Source organism: Gracilinanus agilis, chromosome 4 (genome assembly GCF_016433145.1).
Source record: "Gracilinanus agilis isolate LMUSP501 chromosome 4, AgileGrace, whole genome shotgun sequence".
NCBI classification, from domain to species: Eukaryota; Metazoa; Chordata; class Mammalia; order Didelphimorphia; family Didelphidae; genus Gracilinanus; species Gracilinanus agilis.
Genome location: NC_058133.1, coordinates 457,700,926 through 457,727,520, shown reverse-complemented (window position 1 = coordinate 457,727,520; position 26,595 = coordinate 457,700,926). Strand labels below are relative to the sequence as shown.

The 26,595-nt window shown below is 36.1% G+C and overlaps 1 protein-coding gene across 1 annotated transcript in view; it reads left to right on the top strand.

The window, feature by feature from the left end:
• The window catches only part of LOC123247115 (calcium-binding mitochondrial carrier protein SCaMC-1-like), a 48,856-nt gene extending 35,489 nt beyond the window's left edge, over positions 1-13,367 (top strand). The window contains exons 8-10 of the mRNA XM_044675915.1: positions 7,390-7,557; positions 10,252-10,402; positions 13,192-13,367. Coding sequence (XP_044531850.1) covers positions 7,390-7,557; positions 10,252-10,402; positions 13,192-13,367 — 495 coding nt within the window. The remainder of the gene's footprint in view (positions 1-7,389; positions 7,558-10,251; positions 10,403-13,191) is intronic.
• Positions 13,368-26,595: the final 13,228 nt, after the last annotated feature.

Sequence of the window (26,595 nt, the reverse complement as noted above, 5' to 3'; positions counted from 1 at the left end):
GCAACAACTGTCCAAGCTTCCAGGGAATGTGTGTCATGAGTCCTCTCAGCTTTTCTTCCCATGTTGGCTTATAGGCCTTGCACTTTAAGCTAGTTTAGAGAACAAGAAAAGTGGAAGACAGATTTGTGAAGCTACTCTTTTTGTACCCTTCAAACTGTTCTATCAGTGTGATATAGTAACCTGAAAAAACAGAAAAGAGATGTTTGCAGCTTGTCCAGAGATTGAATCCAGAAACCTTTGATTCTGAAAGGTCTCGCTTATCAATGTTAGATCAGTTGATGTTGTGAAGTCTTGCAAGTTTGGCTTCTTGGAGTCCATTTAGGAATATGAATGGAGCTATTGCTTCTGGATGTGGAAAAAGAAAGTCTCCCATTAGTGGTGGCAGGAGTTAGAACTAGTTATGGGGTAGCTGTCTCTCCACCCATTTTCCTCCTTTATCTTTTTTAGAACACTGCCCTAAATCTTCCCAAATTCTGTGTCTTCTGAGAGTTTGAATTTGGCAAAATCTTTTACCCAATGAGAATCAGCCTAGGAGTGGTATCTAATATCACCTGTTGCATTTTGAGTCTTAGAGCTAGAACCTGAAAGAACCTTGGAGGTCACATGGTCCAACTCCCCCTTATTTTATAGATGAAGAAATTGAGGCTGAAGGGAGGTTAAATGACATAAGTAGTAAGTGTCAGAGATAGGATTTGAACTCAGGTCCTCTGTCTGCAGAACTCAAGCTCTTTCTATCAACCTTCACTGTCTTCATGTAGGTCTATGGTGGGTTTGGTTCTCAAGGAGAACATGTTTTACCTACATTTTCATTTTTTAATAACCTTTCCATTAGTGCATGCACTTAGCTCCATTGGTAGACCTCAGAAACTGCTGCATGGATGCCATCAATTTGTTGTCCTTTGGTTCACCTGTTTCCTTGATTCTGTAGAGAAAGAACATGATGTTCCATGATTTGCAGTGGAAATCACACTTAAGAAAATTAAATTGGGAATGGTATCTCTATGGCACCTGAACCAAATTGTGAAGATGGAATGAACTCTCCCCTCGCCTACTTTTAAATTTAATCACCAGAAGTGTATATAAGTTACTTAACTCCTAAGTGGGGGAGATCCGCAACCCATGTGCTAAAGTGGGTGACAACTCAAAAACGACTGACTGCCCCCTGGACAGCCCTAAGCAAAGTTATACAATGCAATTGGTCCCTGTAAAGTAGAGGAAGGTACAGGGAGTGACGAAAAGGAAGGGTTTTTAAAAGTGGCTGCAATTTTCTGTAAGGGTCTTTATGAAGTTTTTTCGAAGCTCTGGAGGCTGGTGGAGGACCTTCCTCAGTGTGGACCTGGGACCCTAGCATTTGGTAAGACTGCTCTGGGATCTTCTCCCCTTGGACTTTGGATTGGTGAGTGGAAAAAGCTGACCTTCCTTTCTTGATTTATGGAGAGACTAGTTTCCAGAGAGGCCTCCCTCTCTTGGGGAAGCCATGTGGTTATTCACCACTGGGTCCTCTGGCTAAAAAACCCTCTGACTGAGGGCCCTCAGGTGGGAGACTAATTATCCCAGCCTGAGTTGAGCCAGGCACTGGAGAAACATTTAGGGTGATAAGCTAGACTACTTACTCTATTCTCTTTCACATTTCTCTACTTTATTCTTTCCCTCAATTTTGTAAATAAAACTGATAAGTCTTTTTGACTTGAGATATATTAATTTCAGCGACCACATTCTCTTATATCTAGTCCAACCTTAATTTTTTACCCTTACAAAGTCAGCTCAGAAGAAATGTTGGAGGTAATACATTTTTCAGGTGTTAAGAGACCATCGTTCAGGACTTCTCAAAGCAGAGAAGATATCACAAAATAGGAAAAAACCTCTGGCGATCTGAGGCCACTAAGATGACTTCAGACATCGAGTATCAAAATTTAAATTTAACAAAAATGGGCATGTAGGTAGCATAGTGGATAGAGTACCAAGCCTAGAGTGGGGAGGGCCTGGGTTAAAATCTGACCTCTGATACTTCCTATCTGTGTGACCTGGGGCAAGTCACTTAACCCCAATTACCTAGCCCTTGCTACTCTTCTGTCTTAGACCCAATTCTAAGACAGAAAGTAAAGGTTAAAAAAAAGGAAATTTAACAGTAGGGTAAACTGAGGTAAATCTCTGCTTAAGATAATATTCATTAACTGGTACATGCTGCCTATCAAAGGGTCAATGACCTCCTTCCATTTATGCTAAAAACCTCTATAAAAAGGGCAATTCCCTTTTTATAGGTTTTGGGTAGCACAGAACAAAATAGAATGGGGTAGATGACATTATGGGACTGAAGAAGTCAAATAGAATACCAATCAGAGCTGAATAAAATGATTGCTATACTACCAGTAGAAAAGGACCCTGCCTCTGACAACAACAGTATATACAGTTGGACAGTCTCTCCTGAAATCTGCCTTTGAAATTCTTTTCTCCTGCTACCTTTCCCCATACTTTCATCCAATTCAATTCTATCTCTTCTAGGACTTATTGTCCTCAGCCCTCCTTATGGGACAGCCCTTCTGTGAGCCAATAGGAATATTGTCCTCTTCAGAACCACCCTCTGGCATTGGTATACTCTCTTTCTATGTCCCTTTATCTCACACTCTTTCCATCTTCTGATGCTCATCGAAGCCTACCTTTCTCCTGAACACATCACATCCTTTGGTATCTCCCCAAGGCTGACTGCTATTTCTTTTAAATCCTCTGATATACAAGGCTAGAATCAAGGAGTTGGCATACTCCTTTTCCTCACTTCCATTTTTAAAACCTCCCTCCATCACCATTAGCAACCACTTTTCCTCCTTTAAAGTTCTCTCTTCTGTTTGTACCCCAAAGAGATAATAAAGAAAAAGACTTGTACAAGAATATTTATAGCTGCACTCTTTGTGGTAGCAAAAAATTGGAAATAGGGGGTGTCCATTGATTGGGGAAGGGCTGAAAAAATTGTGGTATCTGCTGGTGATGGAATACTATTGTGCTGAAAGGAATAATGAATGGAGGAATTCCATGTGAACTGGAAAGACCTCCAGGAATTGATGCAGAGTGAAAGGAACAGAACCAGTAGAACATTATGGCACAATTTAATGTAATAGACTTTTTTGCTAGCAGCAATGCAATGGCCCAGGACAATGCAGAGGAACTTATGAGAAAGAATGCTATCCACATCCAGAGAAAGAACTGTGGGAGCACAGAAATGCAGAAGAAAAACATATGATTGATCACATATTCAATAGGGATACAATTAGGGTTTTGTTGTTAAAAGATCACTCTATTGCAAATATGAATGACATGGAAATAGGTTTTGAACAATAATACATGTATAACCCAGTGGAATTGCTTGTCAGCTCTGGAGTGGGGAGAGAAGAGGGGAGGAAAAATCATGAATCATGTAACCATGGAAAATATTCTAAATAAAAAAATAATAAAGTTCACTCTTCCTAGAAATTTGTTGCCATCATATATACTTTTTGGTTTTAAAGTAATTTTTACTATGAATTTGATAGTCATAAACATTAACATATTCCAGATACAAAGGACCAAAAAAGAGGAACATAAATGAAACTGTGGCTATACCATGGATACCTTGTTAGTTTAAAATATACATTGATTGCCTTTCCTGTCTATGACACCTTAAGAACTTTCTCTGCTCTATTCTGCATATTGTTAATGTGTTTCGTTGATATCCTTTTATCTCTTTTCTGCATCACTATCACTCTCTCCTTCCCTAATAACAACATTCTCCTTCCTCAATAGAAACACTGTTGTACAAAGATATAGTCGATCAAATAAACAAAAATGGGGTATTGGTTATGCCTGAAAATACACATCCTATCCTTTACCTCTCTTTTGTCACCTCTTTGCCAAGAGATGGGAAGTATTCTCTGCTCCATCACCAGTCTTCTGGACTTGTGGACTGGTCACTGCGTTGATCAGAATTCTTAAATCTTCCTTCCTTTCTTCCTTTTTCTTTTTTTTTTTTAAAGATTAAATTATTTATTTAGAATATTATTTCATGGTAACATGATTCATGTTCCTTCTAGAATCATTAGACTGTATCACAGGTCTACTCACAGTGCATCAGTGTGCCTGTTTTCCCACAGTACCTTTTGTTTGTTTTCCCTTTTTGTCATCTTTGTTAGTATGATGGGTGTGAGGTAGAACATCAGAGTTGTTTTAATGTTCATTTCTCTTATTACTAATGATTTAGAACTCCCTCTCCTCATTCCCTTTTAAGTTCAATAACTGATCTATCGTCTTTACTGAAATTCCTTCCTTCTTTAAATACCTGAGTCTCCCATCAACCTTGTTGACACTCATGCTTTCTGCCTCTAATTTACTTTAGTTGTCTACAGGAACCTCAACTCTTCCCTGCCTTACTGAATTTGTCCCAGGATCTGGAATTCTTAATTATGGTTCTAGATAATGTGAATTTGTGGTAGATTTGGTTATCATGCTTTCCTGACTTCTTTTTACAGTATTGACCAGTTTGAGAGTAGGACTGAAATTAGAGATGGTGGTGGTGATCCCAGATTGAGGATTGGATGAATAGTGGCAGTGGAAGGAGAATAGTGATTCAAGATCGGGCAGTGTTTTCATGACTTGATTACCTTATATGATCAGTCTTATAAGTCAAGACTATGAGGGGAAGAAAATGATGTTAGAACAGGGGTGATAGAGATTTGGGGAATGGAGAGACATAAGATCAGAGAAAAGGAGAAGAGCAGTTTTTAAAGGACTGAGGCAGAAGGAGAGGTTGAAAGACATCAGAGATGGGAATTTCAGAGTTCTAGATTGTGGAAACCCAGTTGTTTTGGTTGATGGTGAGGTCTAAGGTGTGACCACTCTGGTGGGTAGATGAAGTAGAGTGGAGCTGGAGTTTGGGGAAGTTGAGGATATTAGTAAAGTAGGAGAACAATGTATTCCAAAGGACATCAGCATGAATATTGGCATCTCCAAAAATGAAGACAAGAGGATAAAACAGAAAAGAAGACTGAGTCAACTAGTTAAGCCATTGAGGAAAAAAAAAACAACAGAGTGGCCTGGAGGTGAGTAGATAATAGCAACAAGGATCCAGACATGCACAATAGATGGATGGAATGGAGTTGCTGAGTGGCAGAGAGTGGGTAGAGTAGCAGTGTGGAACAAGAAGTAGGCTAGGAATAAATTTATTTATTTATTTAAACATTTAATAATTTTTAGTTTTTAGAAAAGTTAACATGGTTACATGGTTCATGCTCTTACTTTCCCCTTCATCCCCCGACCTCCCCCCCCCATAGCCAATGCGCATTTCCATTAGTTTTAACATGTGTGATCAATCAAGACCTATTTCCATATTATTGATAGTTGTATTGATGTGGTAGTTTTGAGTCTACATCCCCAATCATGTCTGCCTCAACCCATGTGTTCAAGCAGTTGCTTTTCTTCTATGTTTCCACTCCTGCAGTTCTTGAATAGGAATAAATTTAAAGGAAAGTGAGGTTTACTAGTAGAACAGAGAAATTATAGAAGGCACAATGAATAGAGGCAGTCACTGGTTTGAGGAGGCAGTCCCTGGATTGAGGAGGAAAGACTGAGTTGGATATGAATGAGAGTGTGAGGAGGATTATTGGAAAAAAAAAACTTATAACCTTGGCAGTTTATGAATCCCAAGGATTAGAGGAGCAAGAACAGAAGTGTACTGCCTACAGGAGAGCATATGAATAACTTATGGAATTTTGATTATTAAAAATTATTACCAATATTGAAATTGCACTTTAATGTTTACAAAGTACTTTAAATTTATTATCTCAATTCTATGAAAGAGATACTATTATTATCCTCTTTTTGTGTATGAATAAACTGGGGTTTTGAGAATTTTAAGTAAATTTAAAGACAAGGAAGAGAAGGTAGTGGAATATTATCTATTATAGTGCAATATATTCTAGGTTTTATATATATGTATATATATAAAACAGGTTAGATATGTTAATATATCTATTATAAGTTAAAAGATGAGGTTGACCAAACACCATGGCCAAGATCTCTGATTTTAATTCCTAAATTTATTTGAGCTCATATGTGTCTGCGGTAAGATTTAAATTTAGGTCTTTGTGATCCTAAGTTCAGTGCTCTTATCTACTAAGTTAAGTAACCTTTTAACATAGTATGTTGAATGTGAATTTGTGGTGGTAGTTTTGATTATTGTATATGTGAGGCAAATAATAAAGTCAAATTTATACTGTAGATACTAAGGGATCAGAGAGGAAAGGTTTGAAAACAGTAATAATGATGACAACAATAATATAATTAAATGTTAGAATAGCAAGGTTATGGATGGAGGTCATAGAGATTATAATAGGGACAGTTATGTGGCTCAGTGGACAGAGAGCCAGACCTGGAGATGGGGAGATCTTGGTTTCAAATTTGGCCTCAGACATTTCCTAGCTGTGTGACTATGGGCAAGTCACTTAACCCCAGTTCCTACTTTATGTTATATCTCTTCTGCCTTGGAACTGATACTTAGGATTGATTCTAAGACAGAAAGTAAGAGTTTAAAAAAATTATAATACTTCCCTCCCCCCCATCGACTTCTTTTTTCCTGGTCATGGTAAAAATAAATTTAATAGTTTTCCCACTTATAGGTGGCAGCATCTCTGGTGAGTTTGTTAAAAATACACAATTATTTAGTGAGGTCTTTGATTACACTTGAAAACAAAGGTTTCACTGTAGGATAAAGAGGAAAGCATAATTCTGACCATGTCATTTCCCTACTTAATAAATTCTAGTGTCTTCCTATTACTTCTAGAATAGTATATCAATTCTTTTGTTTGGCTTTTGAAGAGCTTCATAACCTGGTCCCTTCCTATCTTTCTAGTCATCTTTCAGATTATATATGTTGTGATTCAAGCATATTAACTTATTTCCTGCTTCTCGTACATGATGTTCCATCTTGTGTGTCTGGGCCTTTGTACTGTTTCCCATGTCTTTGATGCTCTGGCTCTTAAAAAACCCTGGCTTCCTTTAAGGCTCAATTCACATGTCATAGTCTGGTGGAGGCATTCTCTAGTATCCCATGGAACTATAACAAGATTTCTCTGATCTCAGTTTCAAAAGCCTTGTAGACAGTTGCAAATATACACAGCTGAAAATTAATATTTCTTTCTTTCTGGAATTCCAGGTAAATGATATTGATGAAATGATCCATTAGATTATAAGCTCCTTGAAGGCAGAGATGGTCTTTTGCCTCTTTTTGTATCTCCAGTATTTAGGAAAGTGCCTAGCACATAGTAGATACTTAATAAATGTTTATTGACTGATTGACTTCAATGACATAATTCATTTTTAAATAAATCTGATCAATGAAATCTGACTATATTCTTTTGCATTCAGGTTCTGAAGATCAGGATGTCACTAGGCAGAACTGGAGAATATAAAGGGATATTTCATTGTGCCATGCAGATCCTTAAGCACGAACCCCTTAAAACCTTTTACAAAGGCTACTTCATTAATTCTCTGGGTATTATTCCTTATGCTGGCACAGATTTAGCAGTCTATGAGGTGAGTTTACTCCCAAAATGAGTGAAAGCAGTTGAGTTAAGAGGAAATCTAATAGTCACTTATATTTAAAGGAACATACTACACCATTTTGGCTTTTGAGAACAGACCACTTTAGACAAAACAATATTTTGTCTGTCTCTATCTCTTTGATGTGTTAGGAGTCTCTTTTTCCTAAATTCATTTTTTGGTTATCCTTGTGAACTATTTTTGGCTTTAATGATGGTTGATCCCAAATTTATATATAAGTGCTCAAGTTTAAAGATGAGGAAGAGAAGAAGGCAGTGAAATATTGGCTGTTATAGCTGGTTAAAAGATAGGGTTGGCCAAACATCATGGCCAAGAGCTTTGATTTTAATTCCTGCATAGTCTATTTGATGGAAAAACCCCCCAAACTCTTACCTTCCATCTTAGAATCAATAGTAAGTATTGGTTTCAAGGCAGAAGAGTGGTAAAGGCTAGGCAGTAGGGGATAAAAGTGATTTGCACAGGTTCACACAGCTATGAAATATCTGGGGTCATATTTGAACTCAGGACCTCCCTTCTCTGAGACTGGCTCTCAATCCACTGAGTCATCTAGCTGTCCCCTAGTCTATTTGATTTTAAGTGGTTTGATGGCTATAGCTGAGTAATATAGGTCATTCCAAAAGTACGTATGATCAAGATGATCAGGTCAGAGTTGGGCAATTAGAATAGCATAAATCCATTGGAGATAATAGAAAACCAATTCAAAGCAAGGCTCTCTGGTGGGTTCTGCCATATTCTTTGTGAAGAACAGCATATTATTGTGCTTGTTTGTCCAAAGCTATGATTTCATTTGTAGAGAGAACTTCCTGGAAGAAGACACTCTCCAACTATACAAATTAGTTTGGGTTTTGTATCTTCTAGTCTTAAGAAAATTACCTGGGGGAACTTATATAATTGAAGTGACTTATCCAAGGTTAGAGGGTTGGGTGGGGGACTTGAACCTAGGTCTTCTTGATTCCAAAACTAGATTTGTACTCTTTAAACCTCTTTGTTATTGTTTTTTTAGGACTAAATGCAATGCATTCATAATCTCATACTTTTTTTTCAATTACACGTAGGAATAATTTTTTTATAATTGTTTTTTGACATTTTGCCTTTAAGATTCTCTCGTTCCTCCCTCTTCCCTGTCCCTGAGGTAGTAAATGGACTGTTATAGGTTATACCAGCACTTTCATGCAATACATATTTCCATGTTCCCCATGCCCTGACAGAAGACATATATATAACATATACAATAAAAAACTCATGAAGGAAATAAAGTGAAAGATGGCATGCTTTGATCTGCAATCAGCTTCCAATAGTTCCTTCTTTTTGTGGATAGCAGTTTTTATCATGAATTCTTTGGAGTTATCTTTATTTTGTTGATAATAGTTTAGACCTTAATAGTTGGTCATTTTACAATATTTCTGTTACTGAATATATTGCTCTCCTGGTTCTGCTTACTTCACTTTGCATCAGTTCATAGAAATCTTTACAGGTTTTTCTGAATTCATCCTGCTTCTCATTTATTATGGCATAAGTTTTATAAAATTTTAAAATGTTAACTTTTAGGAGAGGCAGTATGGTTGAATGGATAAAGATTTGCCTTTGAAATTAGTAACACCTGGGTTTAAGTCCCACTTCTGAGACATACTAGCTGGCACCCCAGGCAAGTCATTTAATCTTTCGGTGCTCTAGACAACTCTGGGGCTAAATTGCAGAGCAGGTGCTGACTTGCATTATATTCTCATTTGAAATTCCATATCCCCAAAAATTGACAAGCCCAGTTCCTTTCCTAAAGTTTCTGAATGCATTTTTTCTTTTGCCTTTTTTGTACTACTTTGGACTTTAGTGTGAAAGAATAACCGCTTCCATTCTTGCATCTCTGCTCCAGATAGAGTTGACCCAATCTGATGACTATATTTAAAATAATTCACACCGAATAAAGACACATTTGAATTTAAGGATTTATTCTCACAATTTTATAAAGTTATGCTATTTTCAATAATGACCTCGGGACACAAGTATTAAGTTTAAAATGCTTCAAGAAAACACAGAAAATCTAAAATAACTTTTAGTGATCATTCAAAGCATGTTTTAGACATTGTAATTGTAAACTCCATCTATACCCCAGGCTAGAGATGACTGCATCTATAGCCATTTAGAGGTCACAGAGCATTTTAGAAGGAAGAGATTATCTACCCTGGAATGACAAAATCAGCTTCCTAGATTGGCTTGTCCTGCAGAAACAGTGTTTAGCAGAAATGCTTTTGATACATTAGTTTTGAAAACAGTTCCAGTGCTTCAAATAAGCTTTTCTCTAAAATGTGGCCAACTATAATTGCTAGAATGGCACATAGAGAATGAGGAAATTGATAATTGGCTTTATTCACCTTCAATCTTACTTTAAAGGCAGGAAGGAGCTAGTGCAGAATCATAATATTGAACTGTGAGTACACTTACAATTTCTCACACTTTATCATTGAATTGCTACATCCTACACTAGCTGCAACATGAGGAAATATCTCCCCACTCCCATCTCCGCCTGTCTATCTGTCTGTCTGTCTCTTTCTCTCTGAGACACCATTGCAGATGACAAGGATTTCATAAGAGAGAAAAAGTTTTAGTAGTTGGTTTTTCATTGCTATTCTGGTTAAATTTGCATGTAGTTGCTTCTTTGTTCTTTAACAGATTTTGAAGAATTATTGGCTTGATAATTATGCCGAAGACTCTGTAAACCCTGGGGTATTGTTGTTGATGGGATGTGGTGCCTTTTCTCACTTTTGTGGTCAATTAGTCAGCTACCCTATAAACTTAGTGAGAACTCAAATGCAAGCCCAAGGTGAGTTTTTGTCCAAGGCCACTCATATCATTAAGTGGCAGCGCCAGGATTTAAAGCCCAGTTTTGGGGTTACTAAATAAATGTATTTTTCTTATGGCCATGTTGGGGGCACAAAAAAGCAATAAATTCAGAATTCAAGAATGAAAACTAGAAGTTAAGTTATAGATCTAGTTGTTTGGGGTATGTTGGGAGGGGGGAAGGGAATAAGCATTTAAACACCTACTAGGTATATAATATATGTGCTCTATGTTAGCTATTTTTATATCATGTGCCAGATACTGTGCTAAATGCTTTACAAGAATTATTTCATGTTATCCTAGGAGGTAGATACTATTAGCCTCATTTTTATAGTTGAGGAAACTGAGGCAGGGGTTATGTGATTTGCTCAGGGCAACAAGGTTAATAGAGTCTGAGACAGGAATTGAACTCGAGTCTTCTTGATGCCAGACCCAGGGCAACCTAGTTGCCCATATGGTTATAGGCAGAGGAGAGCCAGGAGTTGTATGTATAAGGGCGTGATAGTTTGATGGATTGTTTTCTTAGTGTGATGTAAAAATTGAAATCAGAATCTAAGGAACTCATACAATGGCAGCTGAACTAAAAGAAGTTGGCAATGGATGAATGAATGGAAAAGCATTTACTAAGTACTTGATTGTAACTTAAGGTTCTAGGGTGATCCATAAAGACATAAAAAAATTGGTGATCTAGGGTTGCTTATAAAGAACTGAGGTCCTGGTAGGGGGTGATATAAGGAAGCTAGCAACTTGTGGGTAGAGGAGGATGGGAGGTTAATGAGGGAGGTGAGTTGGAGTTTAAAAAAGAATAGTTGGGCAGCTTTAGGATAGGAGGTCCTGGGCTCAAATTTGATCTTTGATACTTCCTAGCTATGTGACCCGAGGTAAGTCACTTAACCCTAGTTTCCTAGCCCTTACTACTCTTCTTCCTTGGAACCAATATTGGTTCCAAGATGGAAGGTAAGGGTTTTAAAATGAAAAAAACAAACAAACCAACAAACAACCATCTGGGGAGAATTCTACCCCTAAAGCTCTTGTTAGAATGAACTGATATTTGTTAGGGTGGGATTTGAAGGACCAATGGCTGCTGTAAGGAAGTTGGGCTAGCTCTCTGGTGTGTCATTTGGGACTCCATCCAGAATTTAGGGACATTTTGGCTTTGCTAGCTAACTTGTTGTACTTGTTAGAGTAGGTGATGTGTACTAAGTGCCTTTGATACTAATTACTCCATCTTGTTTAAGAAAATCCTTTATATCCCTATTTCTTTTCTTTTTTTTTTTTTTAAACCCTTACCTTCCGTCTTGAAGTCAATACTGTGTATTGGCTCCAAGGCAGAAGAGTGGTAAGGGTAGGCAATGGGGGTCAAGTGACTTGCCCAAGGTCACACAGCTGGGAAGTGTCTGAGGCCAGATTTGAACCTAGGACCTCCCGTCTCTAGGCCTGACTCTCAATCCATCGAGCTACCCAGCTGCCCCTATATCCCTATTTCTGACAAAACTTAATCCTATGTAGTAGGCTAGATTCTGAGGAGTAGGAAAATGAGGAGAAAAAATGCATTTTGATGGAAATTTTCCTTAGTCAAGAGAAAAGAAGAGAAAAAAAACCTCTGATGCCAGAGTCTCTGACAAATACTCTTGAATATGGTATGGTCTGGGCTTTACGGACTAGCTAGTTTGTTCAACAATGAAGCTCAATTATCTACAGTATCTGCTTATTGCTTGTTTGTTGTTGATATCCAGTATAGGAACTTTTAATGATAGTAATGACTTCATTTCCTTCATAATTTTAGCAGAGAAAGTGCTGGCTTCATTTGTTTCTGTGTTCATGTGTTTCTGGGGCACTGCTGTAAATTCCTCTGTTTAAGTAGTGATAGGATTAGGTTGGCTAGTTCAGAATTTTACATGTAATTTCCATTGTATACAAGAGCATTGTATATAACTAGAAAAAAATTTAAATGATTTTGATCTGTGATTTCCCTCAGTGTGTGTCAGAAGTGAAACTTCAATCTTTGAGGCTGGCCCTCCATCTGCCATGACACTTGGAACGCCATAACAAACATCTATTATAAGAAAACATCAGGAGTGTCTAATGGAATTTGCCATTGTGAAGACCTTGTTGTGAATGGAATAGGTTTTACAGAGAATTCGAAAATGTCCCTGACATTTACTACAATCAATGGGTTTGTTCAAAAATGTTTTAGGAACTTTTCTATAGAGGTACTAAGATCCAAGCCAAGCTCCCTGGCATCACAAAGAAAAAAGGCAAAAATAACCCAGAAGCCAGGAATCTGAGTGTCATTAAAACACCCATCTAATATTCCAATATTAGCTAAAATTATTGTTTTTCATACATGCTCTTGAGGGGAGTTGCTCATTTTCAGCTGATGCTTATATTTCAAACTTTTAAAAATTTGGTATTTTACTAAACAGATAGAATACCAGGCTTGGAGTCAGGAAGATCTGAGTCAGATTTGGCCTCAGACTCTTACTAGTTATGTGACCCTGAGCAGTTCACTTGACCCTGCTTGCCTCAGTTTCCTCATCCGTAAAATGAGTTAGAGAAGCAAATAGTAAGCCATTCCAGGTTTTTTGCCAAGAAAACCCCAGATGGGATTATAAAGAGTTGGACATGACTGAAAAGCAACAATAAAACTAAACAATAGTGTTTTATAGTGTAGTTTCCATATTATATTAATGTAGTATGTTAAAATAATATTAAAAACAAACTTGGAAATTAGTATTAATATAATCTGTTTTTTTCTTTTCAAATTTTTAGCCTTTGTAAAAGGAGCTCCACAGATGCACATATCAGATTTCGTTAATGAAATAATTACCAAAGATGGGCCAACAGGCTTCTTCAGGGGTGTCACCCCCAATCTTTTGAAGGTGTTTCCAGCAGTTGCCATCAGTTGTGTGGTTTTTGAAAAAACAAAACAAACCTTGGAAGTTTAGAAATGAAATATGTGAACTATTGGCACTGAGCAGAAGGGCTTAAAAACATGACAGTTTTTGGATTGACTTTTTCTTTTAAACATAGGTTCATGTGAAGAGATGTGGTGTCTATCCAAGAGGAAGGAAGAACATCTTGCTTTAATTCTGCATATGCTGGAATTTTAAAATTAAATCATAGTTTTGATGTTGTTTATAAATTAAATTCTCAGTATGCTTAGAATTCTATTTGCCTTCCCTATTGTAATCCCCAGAATCCTAACATGAACCTTGCATATTTGAAGTGAAACATATTTTAGGATGAAATTTTATAGTGGTGAGTAAATTATAATGGTTTTGGTCTGCCGTACCAGTTTATGTTAAATGTACCCTCTGTCTTGGAATTGACACTAAATATTGGTTCCAAGGTAAGAGTGTTAAGGGCTGGGAGTTGGGGTTAACTTTCCCAGGGTCACATAACTAGTAAGAGCCTGAGATCAGACTTGAACCCAGGTCCTCTTGACTGCAGGCTTGGTTCTCTATCTACTAAGCCATCTAGCTGCCCATATATCTTAATTCTTAAAAGACTGTTTGATGAAATACTTTATGCTTTTTAAATGTCTTTAAAAGCCTTGTTTTTTTTTCAATGGATCTCAACATTTGGGTGTTCCTATCTAGGCTTCCTTCCCTATGTGACTCTAGTCACTAGAATTTCTACATAGGGGTTCCTTCCACTGGGTAGGACCTTTCCTTTAGATGTCTTGTTTTTTCATGGTTACCAGTGTGGGTTGTCTATTGTTTTACCTCTCACTTGCTATCTGACTGATCTGCTTCCTTTGCTAATTTTGTATTTCTGTTATGCTTCTCCATAAATCTCCAATGCTGGTGAGCCACAGTCTATTTGCACTTGACATGTTCAACTCTGTGGCCATTTGAAACTTTAGTTCTTCAGAGACTCTGGCATTCTATGACTCATAGCGAAATATCACCATCAGAAGAATATTATTATTATAAAGATAGCCTTTTGTTTCTAGAGGCATTAAAACTCTTGTGTAATTTCCTGAATGCAATTCAGCCCTTAATTCTGAATTCATTTCAGTGTCTGTCCAAGATAAATGATGGACTCCCATTTAGGGTTTTCTTGGCTGAGTTCCTGAAGCAGTTTTTGATTTCCTTCTCCAATTCATTTTAAAAATGAGAAAATGGAGGTAACCAGGGTGAATTGATTTGCCCAGGGTCCAACAGCTAGTAAGGACAGATTTGAACTCAGGAAGCTGAGTTTTCCTGACTCCCAGCTCAGTACTCTATGGATTATGGCACCACCTAATTGCCTACAGTACATTTACTCATCTGCCTTAGTGGAGATTTCTAGGGATAACCCTCCAGACAGATAAAATCATAGTTTCAGTTCACATGACCAATTTTCTAGACAGCTGCCTCTGAATTTTTTGTATAGGACTTATTGACTAGGTGAAGAAGTCTCATCGGTTTATAATTCATCTCCTAAAACTCATGCCAATAAGCTTGATAACTCCCAAGAAAGCTTTTTGTAAAGCATTAGAATACATATTAAAGTCCAATGATCATATTTGTTGATTTAAACTACTTCCTGAATTTTCTGAATCAAAGAAACATTTTTAAAAACGTCATTTTTGTTTGCATGATGTTGCCCCTGATAAATACTTCTAACAGAGCACTTCTAGGGCACCTAATTTCAACTTTCCATTCTTTCTCTGTACTTTGGAATAAAATTTCTAAATAACACTGCGTAAAATTCAGGTTTTGGTTGTTTACTAAAAGATGTATGGGAATGGAAAATTCAGTTATCTATTCAAATTTTTGTCTGCAGAAAAATGAAAATATTTATAACTTCATTTGTCATCATGCCTCAAAGATATTTAATTTAGTTTGTGAGGAATGAAAATGATTTATATGTAACTGATCTATCTGGATTTTAGATTAGCCTTCTTCTGGCAATTAAATTGTGTGTTAGCAATTTTTGTTAATATTTTACCATATGGACTCTACTACCTCAAAATCCAATGCATTAAATGATGAAAAATCACTAAATGACATCCGAGAAGATCCAAGAAAATCTAGAAGAAATTTTACTGGAGGTGATGCAATTCTAAAAACATTCAGAGATTGATTTTCAAGATGTCTCAATGCTGGAAGATTCTAAAAGACTGGAAAAATCATAGATGGATAACTGAGAAGAGGCCAGCAATGTACTACTATGTGCCTGCTTTCTCAGCTTGATATCTTTATGAGAAGTTGAATCTTAATGACTCAAGGACTCAAGAGTAGCTGATATGAAAATGTGAAAAGGGCACAGGCAATTTTTTGTAGGTGATTGGCTATAGCTGACTGCGTCTTCATAGCCACATCACTGATGGAGGAATGTAGAGGATATATGTTCGTAAAGTGTATTATTTTCTGATTATGAAAAGTATTTAAACAAAGTATCTTCCTAGGTATAACAAAGTGAAAGCTTTAAGTCTTTTTTTTCCAGATATCTCTTATTTGTAATTTAAGATCATATAAAATTCTATGAATAAATTTATATAGCTAAAATTTATACATAGTACTTTAGAGTTTGCAAAGGACCTCATTTTACACAAACATAACGTGTGAATTCAGGGATATGCTATTGGCAATAAAAATGAGGGAAGAAAAATATGTAAAATAAAAAAATTAGTTGTATTAAATCTATGCCATTTTCCCAAGCAGTATAAAGTCTCATAGCAGTTAGCCCAATCACACTCAATCTCACTCTAAGAAGCACCAAACATTAGCTTTTGCATCAGTCTTTGTGAGTTCTCACTTGTTAAGGATTGTAAAAAGTGAAATTTGGGATCAGAGAAGAGCTTTTCTTTGTTTCATTGACAAAGCTAGTTATTAATAATGGCTCCAAAGTATAAGAGTAATGGTGCTGGCAGCTCTGATAAGCCCAGGAAAAGTCAGAAAGGGCCTGGGCATGTTCATATAAAACAACTTATTAAATAATGGGGTTTTTGCTATTATGCATGATTTTCAGCTTATGTAAAGGGTCATGGAATGTATTGGCCATGTAAAATGAGGTCCTTTGTATTATCTCATTTAGTCCTCAGCACAACCGAATGAGTTAGTTGTTACTATTATCCGAATTTTACAGATGAAGAAACTGAGGCAGAGATAGCTAGTAAAGGAAGTCAAGAACTAAAAAAGAAGATGGGGTGGAAGAAAGCCCAGGACTTTCAGTGATTCTGAGCTGCTTGCTGTCATGAACCCATCTTTTTTGATATCCAGAGTTGCTGTATTGCTGTGAATCATGGAACATCACATTTCGCAGAACAGTCATATTTGTAGGTGTCTCAAAAGGCATTGGAAAAATGAATGCTGTTGGATTTGATTAATGGTGAATTCTGAGCAAAAATGACATCAAAGACATGTGTGTTTGAAAAAGGAGGTGGGTGGTCACTTAGTGTAAGAGATAACAGATATGAATAAAGCAGGAGAGTCCATGACATATTTAAAGACCTAGAAACATTTCCAGTGTGTTGGGTACATTTTGAACTTTTAGAAGAAGTCATGGATAAGAAGAGTATAGGAAGAGAGGGTATGGATATATTTTTATATGTACCAGTTGAGAGAATGCTCCTGGGAAAGAAAACATGGCTCCCATGAAACATATATGTATATTTCTCATAATAAATTTTTATTGATTTTGTTTTTTACATCACCAAAATTTCTCCCTTTATCCCTCCACTTCCTCCACTCAGAGGGCCGTCCCACATAACAAATAGTATTTTTGAAAGGAAAAAAGAGGGCAAAATGTCAACAAGATGATCAATATATTGAAAAAAATCTGAAGATAATAGTTTTTATATATTGATTTAAAATTTGGAAAATGCTTTACATATAGTATTTCCTTTTCCCCACAACCAATAGAGATATTTACTAGTCTTATCCCCATTTTACAGATGAGGGAACTGAGGCAAACAGAGGTTAAAGTGATTTCTCCAAGGAGACACCCCTGGGAAATATCTGAGACTGAATCTGAACTCAGATCTTCCTGACTCCAAGACCAACATTCTACCTATTGCATCACCCAACTGCTTCAGTATGCAATTTACCATACAAGTAAACCTTCCACTTCTACAAAGCAGTGTGGTGGGGTGTGTTCTTATTTCTCTTTTTTGGAACTATGCTTATTTTTGGAATTTTGCAAAATTCACTTTTGATTGCTTTGTGGCTCTTTCTATTTACGGTATTGTAGTTATTGTATATATTGTTTTCTTGGCTCTGTTTCACTCTATACCATATCATCTGAATCTTTCCATGCTTCTCTGTTTTCATCATATTTGTAATTTCTTACATCCCAATTATATGTAATTACATTCATGTACCACAGTTTGTTTAGCTGTCCCTGAATCTATTAGAAGCTTTGTTTCTAATTTGCTACTGCAAAAGTCTGCTACAAATATATTGGTATATATGGTGGTCTTCTTACCAATGACCTTTTTGAAGTATAAGCTTGTTAAGTACAATCTCCTAGCCAAAGTGTATAGATGTTTTATTTGCTTTATTTCCATAATACTAATTTTTTTTCAAAATGTTTTTAATCAATTCATGGCTTCACCAATAATACACTAGTGTGCCGATCTTTCCATAGTCCTTCCAATAATTAAGAATTGCCATCTTTTATTCTTTTTGCCAATTTGCAACAATCTTGGTGATGTTTTGATTTGTATTTCTCATATTATTAGTGATTTAGAGTATTCTTTCATGATTGTTAATTGTTTACAATTTTTCTTAAACAAGTATATTTTCTTTTCTAAAAATATTTAAAAATAAAGAATATTTTCCCCAATTGCATGTATCTTATATATTTTTGCTAGTTGTTTATATATTTTGAATATCAAACTCTCATCCAAGATGTTTTATACAAGATTTCTCCCAATAACCTTTTTTCTTATCCTTGAGGTATTAATTTTGCTTGTGCCATTGTTTTTCAGATGTAATAAACATGATCTATTTTATCCTTTTGTAATTTTTTCTATCTCTTGTTTAGTTAAGAATCCATCACTTAAACTTATTAAAGGAATATGATCTGTTTTGCTTTGAATTATTAGAATATGTTAATTTTTTCCAAACTGCTTTCTAATTTTCTCAGCAGTTCAAATAGAGAATTCTTTCCAATATGATTTTTGTTTTGGCATTCATTGAATATGAGATTACTGAGTTTTGTTAGCATGGAACTTGAAACTGGGAAGACAAGTTCAAATCCTTCCTCAGACATTTCTGAACTACGGAACTAGAGGCAACTGACTTTACTATGCTGTGGCTCATTTCTTCATCTGCAAAATGGGTAATGTTACCTCAGAGAATTGTTGTAAGGATCAAACAGATAAGATTTGTGAAATAATTTTTAAACCTTAAAGTGCTCTATAAATGCTAGCTATTAATATTTCTTTGATTTATCCTTCCCTAGTTTAAGTATTAGGAATATATATTTCTTTTAAAATGATTTTTGTACAGTGCCTTCTGACTTTTTGAGATTATTTTATGTATTATAGGCATTAATTGTTCTTTTAAAAGTTTAATATATTTTTCCTAGAAATCTGTCTTGACCAGGAGATGTTATGTTTGTAGTTCTTTATATCTAGTTCCATTTCCTTTTCTGAGACCAAATTATTTAAATTTCTAACTTGTTGCCTTTTTTCCTTTTTTTTTTTTAAACCCATACCTTTTGTCTTAGAATTAGTATTAAGTACCAGTTGAGGCAGAAGAGTGGTAAGGACCAGGCATTTGGGGTTTAGTAACTTGCTTAGGGTCACACAGCTAGGAAGGGACTGAGGTCACATTTGAACCCAGGGCCTCCCATCTCTAGGCTTGGCTCTTTATCTATTAAGCTACCTAGCTTCCCCCTCTTATTTGTTCCCTGTTATCATTGCATATCTTATATTTTTAAGGTATTCTATTTCTTTTCTATTCTCATGTTAATAGGCATGTAAATTTTTATAATAGGAAATTATAATTATTTTTATTCCTTCAGGCTTTGTTGTTGTTTTATCTTGTTCAATTGAGGGTTTGATTTTTTACCTTTTTAATCAGATTGGCTAAATGATTACTAATTTTGTTAGTTTTCTCCAAGAAACATCAACGACTTTGTTGATCACTTCAAAAGCCCTTTGGGTTTCCATTGTATCCTTTTCTCTTCTGATTGTCCAGATTTCTCTTCTCATTTGGGGCTTGTTTATTTAATGATTTTCTAAGTTTTAAAACTGAATATATCTTTTTTTATCTTAATATATATTTTTAAGGATAAGACTTTTCTTTTGAGAACAATTTTAGTGATATCTCAGAAATTTTGCTATTTTGTCCTATCATTAGCATTGTCTTTTACATAACTACAAAGTGTTTCTATAATTTATTTGACTCACTTTTTATTTAGGATTTTATTACTGTTTCCATTTAGTTCTGTGTCTTTTGTTTGTGCTCCCTGAATTCATTACTATTTTTATTGTGTTCTAATCTACAAAGGATGTATACAGTCTTTCTTCTTTTTTTGACATTTCTTTGTTATTTCTCTATGCCTAATATATGTTTTATCTTTATAAAAATGCCAAGCTATTCCTCAGTTGTTCCATTCAGAAGGTACCATAATAACTCTTTTAACAATAATTTCCCCCCTTTTTCTGTTAGATTTGTCCAACTCTATGGAGGAATATTAAAACCCATTAATGTTGTATGACTGTGTCTTTTTTGCAGTTCAGTCACTTTTCTTTCATTCATTTAAATGTTATGCCATTTTGGAATATATATGTTTAAAAATGACATTGGTTCATTGTCTTTGGTTCCTTAGTGATAATGTATCAAACTTCTTACTTTTATTGGATATCTGCACATGTTATTGTTGATTAGGCTCTGATTTGCAGAATATTTCATTTAGTGGAGGTTGCGTCTTGAGTTTCTCTACTTGTTAGAAAAAAACTATTCTATTCCTGTGATGGTGAACCTGTGGCATGGGCATGTGCATCATTGCCTGCCAGAGTTAGTTACTAGAAAGGCAGAGGGACTCAGGTGGAGCTGCTTTCTTCCAGCTCTCCACTACACCTCCCCATCCCTCTGCACAGCAGCTCAATAGAAGTTCTTATTCCCTCCTCTGAGCAGAGTGTCTCGGCCACTCCCTCCCTTTGTCCCACCCCTCTCTGGGGTAAGGCAGTGAGGTGAGGTGGGGGTACATTCTGTCTCTGGATGGGGAGGGACATGGCATCCAGTGGTAGGGGCATGGCATGGCACATGGTATCAAAAAGGTACTAACAGGTTTGCCATCACTGTTCTATTCTCTTCTGTAGTTTCCAGGGGGTATAGAAACTAATGTTATTTATTTTTCTTTCCTTTATATTTGAAATTGTTTGTCATTGGTTTCCTTAACTACTATATATCATGAAATTTGAAGCACAAACTATTGAGTGCTTTGTTGTTTTTTTTTCAATCAAAAATTATTTCTTGAATTCTGGGGTTCATGTTTTTTAAATTTCTGGAAAACTTGTGAGCCTTAATGTGTATCTCTACATCTTATCTTCAAATCCAATAGTTTTTGTTCACAGAGATCAAGGTTCTTTTAAAGTTAGTGCTTCTTGCTTCTCTTCTTCCAGAATGTCCTTCATTTAAGTATTTTTGCATTTGAAGTCTATTTTCTCTCTTTTCCTTCTTTGGAGAAACTCAACATCCTAGATTCCAGTTTTTCTAATCTGCTAATTATTTCTGCAGTGAAGGCTCTAAGTTCTTCTGCCCTTTGTTCTCTTTTACTTTCATATGGTTTTAATTTCTCTTGAACTATTGTTGTTCCATGCTTCTTTGAGATTATTTAAGAGTTCCATTTCTTTTGTCTTGTACTAATTACAGTAGGACCTCATTTTATTCGACCAGTATGTTCCAAGACCCCTTTCATGCTGAAAATCATGCATATTAGTAAACCCCATTATTAAATAAGTACTTCTAATACAAAATACCTAAGTGTTTTATGACTTTTCTTAGGCTTATCAGGACTACCAGCATCAGTACTCTTGTGCTTTGGAGCTTTTATTAATAACCAAATAATGTTAATGAATCAAAGAGAAGCACTGTTGTGACTTCTTACAAGCAAGAACACTAGACAAAGACTGATGCAAGAGATAATGTTTGGTACAAAACAATGCAATGACTAAAACTAAAGTTTATTAGAGAGAGAATGTGATTGGGTAGATAGCTGTGAGGATTTTTTACTGCTTGGGAGTATGGTGTAGATTTAGTGCATGATTAAAAAATTTTTTTTACATATTTTTCTGCCTTTATTTTTTCTATTGCCAGTTGTATTATATACCTGAATTAACATGTGTTGAATTCCCATGAAATGAGATCCTAATGTAATAAGAGAATTTTGTATTCTCAGGATTTAATCCTCAACTATTTTATCTTTCTAATTTAGTATCCTCTCTATTAACGTTTTTTTAAACCCTTACCTTCCGTCTTGGAGTCATTACTGTGTATTGGCTCCAAGGCAGAAGAGCGGTAAGGGTAGGCAATGGGGGTCAAGTGACTTGCCCAGGGTCACACAGCTGGAAAGTGTCTGAGGCCAGATTTGAACCCAGGACCTCCCTTCTCTAGGCCTGGCTCTCAATCCACTGAGCTATCCAGCTGCCCCCTCTATTGATTTTTCTATATGAATTCTTGTTTTTTAAAATTCATTTTTATTTCTCTTGAAATTTTTGGTATTTCTCTTTTTCGTTTATCCTGTCATTCCCTTTATGACGTCTCTCCTTTTAGAGGGTAGATATGCCCCAGTGCCTGAACTGCAAAGCTGCCTTGGCCTCCCTCCCACTTCTTCCTTCCTCCATTTCATCAGTCTCAGCCCTTTCTGAACTTACTTCTGGAGTTACAGGACTAGATCCAATTGGATTTCAATCTGCTTTTCTTCAGTAGCCTGCAGCTACTCATGCTGGCCCTTTGTTCTTCTCTGATTGGGAAGAATCTGCTTCTGCTGCTTTTTATAGGGCTGGAGATGGGAGCTCAGCCGTTCATGGCAGTCTTTCCAACCTTGGGTTTCCCTAACTTAGGTAGGTAGAAGGCAGATACTTCCTCTCCTTTCTATCTAGTTAGACAGAATCAAAGTCGAGTGCTTGTTGCTATGGCTCCGGGGATGATATGCTCTGCAGCCAGAGCAGAACCCAGGATCTCAGGTATGATCTCATGCATTGGTTTGTGTATCCCTGACAGAATATGGAGACTGGAGGGGAAGAGTGCTGAATGATTTAAGGATGAACATTCTCCAGTGTTAATTCATAAAACTTAATTCATTATACCTTTTTCATTCATAATACCTTTTTTGGGCTTCTACATATATACAAATGTACCATGTTTATGACGGTATATGTCCTGTAGACCGAGTTTCTGACCTATTTCCTTCATTTGGTTTCCTCACTTATCAGTACAGAAAACTAACGCCATAATTGGCTATCTAGTTCACTTTCTGTTTCTACCCCCAAAATTTGATGATTGACGTAAATCAAGTTTTCTAAATCAGTCTTTTAAAAGTGCACCTGTGAAACTGAATCTGTAGATCTAAGAGAATATCTGTTTCTGCCACCCACGATATATAACTTACCTGGAATCTCTAAGCATTAACTGTCTTCATATGTTGGCTTCTCCTGACCACCTGCAGGGCTCTCGAGTTACCCTGTAAGTGCCTGCAAAAACTCTGTGAATTGTCATTTCCTTGGCTTGCTTAGGAAACTGGAGCTCCTGTTCTTTGTCTCCAGGTGGGTTTTTATACTCTCAGCTCAGCAAGATTAGGAAATTTCTTAACATGACCTTTTTGGCTGACAGACTGAGGTTTTTAAAAGTTTTTTTTTTTAAAAGCATTCAGCCTATTCAGGAAGAAAACTAAAAATATCATATGATGTCTTTATTTTCAGCAAAAGAAAAAAAATGGCCAGGAAAGCATAGTGTCCTTGCTAAGAATTGACTTAATTTTGAGCATCAAATCCTATATGCTATGAGAATATAAATTGAGACTCCATCTTTGAAACTTTGATGTATTCATGACTTCCTTGGTGTTAGGTATTTGGCATACGTTTCAATATCATTTTGCCTTTTCATTCTGTTTGATTCTGTTCCATGTTCTCCCATAAATCTTTCATTGAGGAGCTACTTAATGCACTGAAGACAACTTTTTATTTGATTAAATTGGCTACAGTTAATTAGTTAAAATATACCAACTATGGATAAGAATAATAAGGCCCAAGACGAATGCAATAAAATTTGCCTTTTCACTTTCCAAGCATCATACTATATTTAAAAAATCTTTTCAAAAAGGAATTTTTAGTTTTCTAGAGGATTGGTCAAAATGGAATGATTTTAAGGTGGCTAAAGAAATTGTTGTAGCCTAACCTACAATATAAGTAGATAGAAAAGCTCCTCTATAATGTTAAATGATTTAAGCTGAACTTATATCCATCCCTATGGTAAGGAGTGATTAAGTCTTTAAAAGAAAGCTATCTCTTTGTAATGCCTATCTATTAAGCCTAGTTGTGCCCTCTGGGGCCAAAAAGAACTGAGATTACATTAAGTTCTTTGGTTTCTGTATCATGTTATTGACTCATGCTTAGGTCATAGTATAATAAAAACTATCTTGCTGCATCTTCCCCATTTGTGTGAAGATTTCTGATTCTGTTCTCATCATGAAGTTGTTTTCTTGAATCCAGCTGTTAGATATTATATTTATAGCTATAAAGTATATCCCAACTAAATTCTATATTCTTCTAGCTGCTTACTTCACTTTGCATCAGTTCATGTAAGACTTTCCAGCTTTTCTGAAGTCATCCTGCTTATTATTTCTCATATCACAATAACAATCCATTACAATCATTTACCACAATTTGTTTATCTATTCACTAAAAGATGGCCATCCTCTGTTTCCAATTCATTGCCACCACAAAAAGAACTGCTATAAATATTTTTGTACAAATAGGTCCCCCCCCATTCTCCCCACTTTGATTTATTTATTAATAGAATTAACTCCCAGGTTATTTCACTCTTTTCTTCCCCTTCCTGCACTATATATATCTGTTGTGTGGCAAAAAAAAAGATATGTATATATAAATTGTGTCTTTCAGGTTTCTGTTTTTCAGTTCATTCTCTGGAGGTTCCCCCCACACTTTTTTTTATCTCTCTGGGATACAGACCTAGAAGTGGTATTGCTGGATCAAAGAGTATGCACAGTTTTATAGCTATTTGGCCATAGTTCCAAATTGCCCTCCAGAATGCCCTCACAACTCTACTGACACTGCCCTGACCAAATTGGTATTATTAAAGCACAGTTCTGACAACATTTTTCTGCTTATGAAGCATCAGAGGCTCCCTAGAGCCACTAGGATAAAATATAAACCCTGCTGTTTTAGTATTTGAGGTGCTTCAAAAGCTTTCTCTAACCCATCTCTTCAGGCTGTTTATACATTACTCCCCTCACAAACTCTAGATTTTAATTCAACTTGTGTACTTGCTGTTAGTTGTATATCACACTCTATTTTTTTCTGTATGTCTTTCTAAAGGCCATCCATCCCTTATGTCTGGAATGTTCTCCTTCCTCACTTCTACCTCTTAGTTCCTTTTGATACTCAGCTTGAGTCCAGCCTTCTCCCCAAGGCCTTTCCTGATTTCTCTCATTAGTGCCCCTCTATGCTCAGAGAAATTTAGTTGTATTTAGTTTGTTTTTATTTGAATATATATTGTTTTGCTTTTTCCTCGTTAGAAATTAAGTTTCTTGAGGATAAAATCAATTGTTTCTGTCTTTGTATTCACAATTTCTGGCACATAGTAGATGCTTAAGTTTGTTCTATTAAGTTTTATCTTGCTAAATTTGGTCAAGATTTCTAGTCTCTTAAGGTCTTTTGGGATCCTAAATTGGTCATTTGCCATATTAGCTATTCCACTTAGCTGTGTGGCATCTTCATATTTGATAAAAACATCTTTTATGATTTCACTGTTAAACATGTTAAACTGAGTGGAATCTCTTGAATATAGAACTTCCAAGCTGACAATGATAAATCAATAAATATTCTTTGAGTCTTGCCACTCAGTTCCAAATCCAACTGACTTTATCATTGTATTGACCAACCACATCTCTGTAATTTTGAGGCAACTAGGTGGCTCAGTGGAGTGAGCACTGAGACTGGAGTCAAGATGCCCTGAGTTTGATTTTAGCCTCAGACACTAGCTAATTAACCCTGCACAAATTACTTAACCTCTGCCTCACTTCAACTATAAAATGGGGACAATAATAACACCTAGGCTGCTATGAAGATCAACAGAGACAATATTTGTAAAGTACTTAGCATGGTGTCTGGCACATAGTAGGTACTTAATAAATGCTTATTTCAGACTTCTCCTTATGGCAAGCAAGATGGCAGAGTAAGGAATGTTTTGTGCTCATCCAAACCCACCTCCAAACAAAATCCTCACCCCTCCCTGCAAAAAACACTTCAAAACAAAATTTGGACAAAAGATGGAGTGAAATTGGGTTTTAGCCAAAGAAAATATAAAAGAACAGCAAGGAGGATGTATCTCATTGAGGTAGGAGGGGGAGACCAATGGAAGCAGCAGTATGAGGAGCAGCCCGGTGCTTGTAGAGGAAACCACTAGCACATATTGAAGAGCTTGAGGAGTGGTCCCATGCAAGCACACTCAGTGGGACTGGCAGCTGAGGAGTGGATTCCAGCTCAATCCAGTGCATGTGACACCCGGAGAATACCCAGGGACAGTACTCTCCTTCCCCAAGAGCAAAGCTAAGCTTCAAAATATAGGGAAGGCCATGAGAAAACAAACAAAAAACAACTCAAAATGAGCAAAAGACAAAGAAAAAAGCTTGACCCTGGAAAACTATTTGAGCATCAGAGAAGACTAAAATGTAAGCTCAGAAGGGGACAGCAGTGCCAAAATGGAAATATGTAAACCCAGATGAACAGAAAAGGAAATAGAATACTTAACCCTATCTCAGAAAAAGGAATTGAACAAATCATCAATGAATTCACTAAGAAAAAAGCCCCAACACCTGATGAATTCACAAATGAATTCTACCAACCATTTACTACTATATAATTGCAATACTATATAAACTATTTGGAAAAATAGCCAAGAAAGGAACTCTACCAAATTCCTTTTGTGACACAAAAATGAATATTGATGTAAAAATTTAAATAAAATATTAGCAAGGAGATTACAGCAATAC